Source organism: Saccostrea echinata, unplaced genomic scaffold, assembly GCF_033153115.1.
Source record: "Saccostrea echinata isolate AGI-Se365-2 ecotype Australia unplaced genomic scaffold, CSIRO_AGI_Sech_v1 ptg000033l, whole genome shotgun sequence".
In the NCBI taxonomy this organism is placed as follows: Eukaryota; Metazoa; Mollusca; class Bivalvia; order Ostreida; family Ostreidae; genus Saccostrea; species Saccostrea echinata.
This window is the reverse complement of record NW_026889782.1, coordinates 17764796-17773056: the sequence shown is the minus strand read 5'-3', so window position 1 is coordinate 17773056 and position 8261 is coordinate 17764796. Positions and strand designations below refer to the sequence as shown.

Genomic DNA, 8261 nt, shown 5'->3' with positions numbered 1-8261 from the left:
ATTTATACCCGTTATCTATACAAGACGTACACAGAACGTACAATGTACTGACTCAGCAAAACGTAGGTAAAACGAGAGAGGGTGCTAAGCGCGAGGGTCCAAAACGTAAGTTAAACCTATTTTTGCACACGAAATCCAAAAGGGTATATAAACCAGAACTGAAAATTTAGGATCATTCTTACTGGGCACTTGGTACTAGACAGACGTAGAAATATGGCACAAGCAATGATGAATTCCGTGGAAAATCGTAATTATATTCCAGCTAGCAATGAAGGGTTAGGATATGCTCTACCGACAATGCCTGACACGCAGGATCCCATCGGATTTGATCTGGGACTTTACAATATGCCTGAACCCATGACAAAGGAAGATATGGGCATCTTAACCACCACTCTGGATGGCATTGTCAACATGCTGACTCAACTGAAAGAGTACAACACCAGTGAATTTTGTTTGATTCGTGGGAAATTGTCCCGATTAGAAGTTAAAGTCGCTAGAATGGAAGAAAAAAATGAGAGGAATCCAGAAAAATGAAAACACAGGAGCTGCCAAGAAAAATGAAGATACAGGAGCTGCCAAGAAAAGTAAACAGACAGACCCATGTTTCATATGTAAAGAATTAGGACATTGGGCTCCAGACTGTCCCAGAAAAAAACAGAACTTATGCTACAAGTGTGGAAATTTTGGACATTGGGCCCATCAGTGTACAGATGACAGTATGGAATTACTAAAAGAAGTCGAAAAACTGGAGAAATAGGCACAAGAAAACAAGACCACCCAACATAAGACCAGTCAACAGGATCAAAAGCAGGCTAACAACAAGAGGAAACTTCCTACTACCCAGACGGAGAAGACCCTGAAACTCCAGAAGAAAAAGTAAATATGTACATTTTTTACTTTGAATAAATCATCTTACACACTTTTTACTGTGTTATTGTTTTTTCCGTTTTCAGAAAATAGAGAGAGCTCTGTGTGAATGACACATATGACGTCACAATGGTATACTTGAATCGATGCCAAGATTGTGTGTGTATTGTCTATGCCTGACTCAGCACAAAACGTAGATCAAACGTATACCCCCCTTTTTTACTTGGGTTTTTCCAGGGTGTATACTAGATTGAACCGGCCAGGGGACCAAAAAAAAGTGCACTCAGTTGACCCAGCCATCCAGGATCTGGGGGGGACAAAAGTGCACTCAGTTGACCCAGCCATCCAGACCCGTTATACTACTACTATGAAATATGAAGATAACGAGCAATTAAATTAACTTTAAAACGCACATTAATTGCAGATAGAAGTGTTCATAAATCTAAATGTGACATGTAAAGATTAGGCTCTTGGTTTTCTGCAGAAGGCAAGATAATATCAGAGGACTATTTGCAGCGCAGCAATGGTGAGTTTAAAGTAGAAAATGTACACATCTTCTCTAATCATAATCTAATAATTTGTTTAAAAGAACTAATCTACCCCCACTAACCAAGCTCCTAACCGTACGGCATACCGAATCAAATTGGGTATCAAAATACATCTTACTGCCCACAAACCTGGTCGACCATAACAGAACACTAATTACTGAATGTATACAACCGGTGCTATCCTAGTACGTTTATAATTTCCTGGTATTATTAACTCAAGGCACGATTAATATGAAGTCTTTTTCCCAGATTGACCAATAACAATATTCAGAGTCATAAACAAGTAAAACCGTGTCTCTTAAATTATAGTCTCTAAATTAAATGTTAGATAAAGATATTACCTGCATGAATTAAGCAGGAGGGAGCAAATTCGGTTTGATTTTTAAAATTTTTAAATAGCCTATTGGCAATGCATTACGTAGTCGTTGTAAGGACATTCTAAGGACCGACCTGTAGCCAAATAACCAGTAAGAATGGTAAAAATAAGCGTCTCTCAGCATCTGTATTGTTTTCGAGGACATATTAATGCTCAATGTAGCTGAGGGTAATGTCGAAAATTTTCACCCCTAGAAAATCAATGCGCCGAGGTTGACATTCGCTTGCTTGGAGTAAAATATCCAATGTTAACCTCAACTTAATGCAGTATTTGTTATATTATACTGTTTCATACAAATAAAAGTGAAGGCGGAGTAGTGTACTGTGCTGACTGGTAAAACACGCCCTCAGCTCTATACATTGATTAAGTAGACCGAACATACCGTAGTCAACTTTAGTATAAAAACAAAGACCTAACAATGGGTAGTGGCTTTAAATGACTATTAGAAATTACTACACTGTAAAAATTGTGTTTAGGAAATAAACACTTCTATTACATGTTTAGATCTAAACGTGTATAGTATTGTGTTTAGCAACTAAACACTTGTGTCTTAACATGTTTTATTTCTAAACGCGTTTAGAAATTCATAACGTTTTACTGTAAAGTGCAGAGTTACCTTCCCGGAAATGACACACATATATTTGAACGTTAATTTGAGCGGCTATCTAAACAAAGAAAACACAACAAACTAAGGTGATGTATCAACGAGAGTTATGACAACCCAGTTCAAGGGATAACCATGACGAAATAGTGAAATACGTGAAAGGGCATCTTGTTACTGCAATACATCAAAGGTTTGTTTTCTTTTTCTTTGCATTAATTAATCACGATGAGCAACGTAAAAAAAGCTGACTTGGGATATCTTGAATTCGTTGATAGACTTGCAGGAGAGGAAATAATGTTAAATGTCATTAAAAACATATATATTTATATCAGTATATTTCACTAAAACTTAAACAATTTTGTTTTTCTAAGTAATGTAAAGTATCAGTGATAGTGTACTTTATCTAAAATCTGGCTTTCTTTCCTACAGGCACTGTAGTCCAGATCGAACTCAAAATACACGTATCAGAGAGTACCTGGTGTTATCCTCAAGTGCAATTTTGTTGTTCCATAATCAACACTTTGAAACTTCATTTGTTGAAGACTACTGAGTTAATTCGACAGTGTTTACAATTATCCTCGTGCATTCGAAATGGATTACTTTCTGGCTGTTATTGATGGGATATAGATTATAATATGTGGTGCTTTGGGACTTGCTGAAAGTTAAAATAAAATTTGATATTTTGTGATTGACATGAGGAAGACTTTGCAGCCGATTCAAATTATAATGATTATAATAAATATATATATAAATATACATTTTGTATTTTTAATATAAAAATTCTTTAATAAAGCCTTTTAGAAATATTCAATGAAGTTTTGATATTAAATTGTCAGCTTAATATTTTTTTCTTAATAATTTTAATGATTAAAAGTTTGTTACCTATGTGTACGTTATAAATTATGTGTCATTCTGATTGAATTGTTGAGATTTATCAAATATCTATTAGTGAAAGTGTCACAAAATCATTTTCTGTCTAATGTAAATGTCCAAACTGTATATTACTAAAGTATGTTACAATTTAACATTATATACTACATTTGTTTATATTACCATGCCACACAACCTTCTTTTGATGTTTGTTATATTTACTCAATGCTATAAGATGTATGTCTTGGGCAATAAAGATTATATATTCAGTTCAATCTCCTACATTTTTTGTGTAAATTAAGTACATATACATTGCACAGTGTCCATAGTATTGTATAATTAAGTACATATCCCAACGTTCAGTGGCTTTATGGAAAATAATTAATATTGGTTACATATTTTTGAAAAATTTGACAATTATGCGCATTGAAAAATATATATACTTTTTGTGCCTAAATTTACGAGAGTGTTTTGTTTTTCTGCAGGTACATATTATACTTATGATGTGTTTAGATTTTAAACACTTCTGCTGTTGTGTGTTTAGAATTTAAACACTTGTGTTTATGTGTTTAGATATGTTTAATTTCTAAGCACACAAGTGTTTAAATTCTAAACACTTTCTAAGACATGTTTAGGAATTTTACATGTTTAGGAATTAAACATATAAAAAAGGAGGTGACAACAAAGTGTTTAGAAAGTGTTTGAATTGTAAACAAATTTCTTACAGTGTAAAAAAGTCAGTTTTATTTTTATTGTCATGACAAACAACAATCATACTTATCTAAACCCGTTTTAATTTTCTGTTATACTTTAACAATTTATTACGAATACGTTGAGAAAAATAGGAAAAAAGATGGTGTTATATTAGGACGCAACCCAACTTCCTTATTTCAATTACATTTCCCCTATCAGAAAGGATGTTTCTATCAAATACTGCTCCACATGTGTAGTGACGGTAGTGAAGAGGAAGTTTCTAATATAATTCGACCATAACAAACAATCTTGCATTAATTTTTTATTAGTTTCTGCTAAAAGCAGACAAAAAACAAAACGGCAATGTTGTTTATATTATTTATTTTCAAATCCATTGCCGACATTGATAACCATGATAACTGCAAAACAAAATTCATACTTTGTTATCCTACTTTTTTGCAACTTTTCCTTTCTAATGCATAATTAGTCATCAAATGGCATTTACTAGTAACCACTTAACATTTTTCATGCATTTAAATGATTTTTAAAACAAATGCCCAGGACATTTAAATTGTTCTTTTTTAATTTCAAATTATAAGGACATTCATATCTATTAAATTTTTTTCAGTATGCTGCCATTGCTTCTATATACTGTGTATCTAGGTACGTATAAAGTTGAAGTCAGGTTAAAGTTAGTTATTTTCACATCTAGCAAAAACACGGAGACTAAATTCTACAGGATTTATTTCATGCAGTACAAATCGGAAGCAGAGCAAACACGGACAATCTGTTACAATTCCCAAGGGTACCAATTGCGCCCTGTTATTAGCAGACTCACTTTTGTATGAAGCAGAATTTATTCAAAAATGTATACCTGGGAAGAAAACTTCAGCTCGACATTCAGATATATCGACGGCGTATTATCAATGAACAAGTTACTTCCATTCATATGTCAACCCGTTATACCCAGTGAACTTGAAATTAAAGATACCTCAGAGTTTGACACATCTGTTTCATATTTGAATATTTTACTTGAGAAAGTGACGTTAGAAAATTAATGTGACGTTATTTTTTTTGATCTACATTTTCTGTGAAAGAAAAAATATAAAACCTAGTATGTTGTCAAATATACAAAGCAGTTCATTGAAAATAATTAAATTCTCTGCTATTTTGCATGCTTATTGCGGGAGGGAAATATGTGCATAATTTGCCTCATTTAATGAAAAGCTCGGTAGAAATTACAAAATTCATTTGACATCATATTTAAATTTATCTGCTTTTTATTTCATTGAGATACATTCAAAAAAATTCCATGTCATATCAGCAGGCCCTAGTACCATCCCTCTGTTTTCAGTATAGTGTAAATATGTTGCTAATTTAGCATTGAATTTAATTTTTTTTTTCATACAAAGCCCCTATCCCCACCTCACTTTTAACCCCCGCCCTCGCATAGACACTTACATACTGAGTACTTCTTTTTTTTACAGTAGATCTAACTATTTCAAATAATTCATTTAAAAAAAGGAGAGGAAACAAAACCGATCGAACCCCCCCCCCCCCAACATTCTCAATGAAAAGGATTTTTCGATGTAGGGGAGTTTTGGAGGTTTTGTATTCATTTAAATAAATATTTAATTTTTTTCCTTACCCCCCTTTTTTATATGTGTTGCAAAGTGCCTCACAGTTCTGGATAATGATCATAGATTCGTACTCCTTGGGATACAGTTTACCTGTTTTATGCGTTTCCATACTTTTTTGTCATGCTCATAAATTTTAGCAAAGAGTGTTTCGGAGACCATTTTATACATACTTTCATCAAGGTTCAGATTTGAATCTTTAAACCAAACCTGTAAGTCATGAAGGATAAGACTTTGAACATATTTTTCAGCTCATTTCATATTAGAAGCTTATAGAAAAAAAAACTCAGAAATTTATATTGTTGTAAATTTAGAATAGGTTACTTTAAGATTTTCAAAAATATTTTATTAATTTTGTCCTGTATTTCAATTTCAAGAATGAAAGAGTTCAAAATATTAATCGACCAGCTCATTTCAAATTCCTTAAATGTGTTTTATACCAGTTTTCCCCCTCACTTTTTTGGTCAGTATAGGTTTTTTTCGTGCTTGTCAGATTTTTTGGGAAGTCCCCCCACTTTTGAAACCGGGTCTATTAATAGGAGGTGTAACAGTATCCCGAGATAAGGTAATGCTTTTCGCTTGAAGTCGATTATCGATTATCTGAAATACCTTCCTTTTCATACGAATGAAATACAATTAAAAGAATCTACGTCATTTCCTGCTTTACAGAATTTAATTCGTTTCTTTTTGTGTATTCTTATTATGTATTTGTACGAGTAGATTGCAGAATATATTTACACCTGTCAATAATAAAAATGAAATTTTTGAAAAGGTATGTTTTAAAAACTTTTTTATAGAAAAAATTGGAAAGTTATACGTATCAATACACATCATGATAAACATATCAAAAATAATGATATATGTATGATAGGTTTTTTTTATCTGTGGATAAATTATAATGAGGTCCATTCGGCAAACCTCGGATGATTCCGTCTTTCATCAAACTATTAAATTATCAAATTAGATGAGATACATGCACGAATCGGCCAAGGTGTGCCGACTGTGATGAGATCTTTGGGTCCGTTCCTGGGTTTCTTGAAAGGCTGTACAGGAGATTGTATAGAGGGAGTATCCTTACCTAAACTAGACTTTGTTTATATAAATGGTTACCATTTTGGTCGGTTTAGATGCATTTGGAAGCATTATTTTTTTTTAAATTTCAAAGAAAAATATGAAACATTACTGAAATAGATAAATAATGAAAAGATGAACAAAGGAAGGGCCAGTTACTTATATCCAACTATTATCATTATTGAGTTCAAATGAAAAACTAAAGATTTGTAATTAAAAGAAATAGATTAATATACCCCGATCTCGCCTTATTTTGTTTCCATGACTACGTCTGCCATTTTGAATGTTGTTTGCATACCCATTTTTGTTCACGGTCTCATAATAAAATAAAATTTTGTTTTATTTCAAATGCTACCGGGTTGATGACAAAAAGAAATAATTATAAATAGGCTTGTGAAAATCTGAAATTTAACTCAAATCACAACCTCGACTAACCCCCCACATCATTCCACCCCAATCCTTAATCAATATTCGACTACCCAATGTAAAAAGCCTTCCAATGCCCCATGTATATGTAGTACGATTTGCCAGCAGCAGATAGACTTGACGCACTTTATTGTCAAGAAATTCATATTTGAAATCGTTATCCTTATATAAATTTTTGTGTATGTGCTTTTTTTCTCTTTTCTAAAATTCAAACTGCGAGTGATGAGTACTTTTGGACAGATTCTGACAAGGATATATACTGATACAGTGTATACACTGTACATGTTTTGCTTCTATATATAAATACACCTGACATTACTTTTGTTCATAAAATTAATCATTATTGGTACATTTTTATTTCATCAATATCAGCAAAAAGGTTAAGTTTTTGGATAAAATCATTAAATGTTTGAGATGATATTTTATGCAAGTGCACGTAATAACGTCAAAAACGCCTTATTTTTACGTCTGTGACATAGCATGTTGACATTTATTTTTTGTTAGGATTTTGACACCATTCTATTGATATTAATTTGGAATTTACTAATAACCTTTTGAAGATGCACATTTGAAAAAAAATCGATTTATTTTCAATATGTCTATATTTAATGACCACATATATGATTTATCCAACCACAGTTGTGCCATGGTAATTAGATTTATTAGTTTTGGACAATGTGTGACATTCAATGTTGACATCGCGGATAGCATCTAAAACATACACTTCTATCAAGAATCAATTCAAGAATCAATTCTAAAAATGAAAGCAATTTCTTGAGTGTCGTATTTAAATGTGACGTTTTTGCCGTCAAATTTCGTTGTGACACATAGCTACATGTTGTACATATATGTGACACGGCAATTACTCTTAACATTTATGACATCCTAAAGTAAAATTCTTTATAGATATGTTTTTCTTAATAACACGACAGCGTTTTTTGTAGAATTTAAAAAATATTATTACATTGATTTTACACTCAGTATTACAAAATTAGCCATTCTACGGAGCTTAAAAACTTTGTGACACTGAACGTCCAAACTTCGTGACACACTATCTTATTCAATATTCTCCCAATGAATCTTCTAAATATCAGGTACCCAACATACATATGAACACACAATATCATTCTATTATTAAAAATAGTTCTTTACACACCAAAAGGATTATC

At 32.3% G+C, this 8261-nt stretch overlaps 1 protein-coding gene across 1 annotated transcript; it reads left to right on the top strand.

Moving 5' to 3' along the window:
- The first annotated feature begins 213 nt into the window (after window positions 1-213).
- Window positions 214-757, top strand: LOC133198214 (uncharacterized). The gene is made up of 2 exons (XM_061334340.1): window positions 214-442; window positions 543-757. The coding sequence occupies exons 1-2, from the start codon at window positions 214-216 to the stop codon at window positions 755-757; spliced, it is 444 nt and encodes a 147-aa protein (XP_061190324.1).
- The last annotated feature ends 7504 nt before the right edge of the window (window positions 758-8261 follow it).

Bases quoted from the DNA above. Each gene is read 5' to 3' on its own strand.
- LOC133198214 (XM_061334340.1), top strand. From the start codon at position 214: ATGGCACAAGCAATGATGAATTCCGTGGAAAATCGTAATTATATTCCA. The intron at 443-542 runs GTGAATTTTGTT...ATGAAAACACAG, and splicing joins ACTGAAAGAGTACAACACCA to GAGCTGCCAAGAAAAATGAA.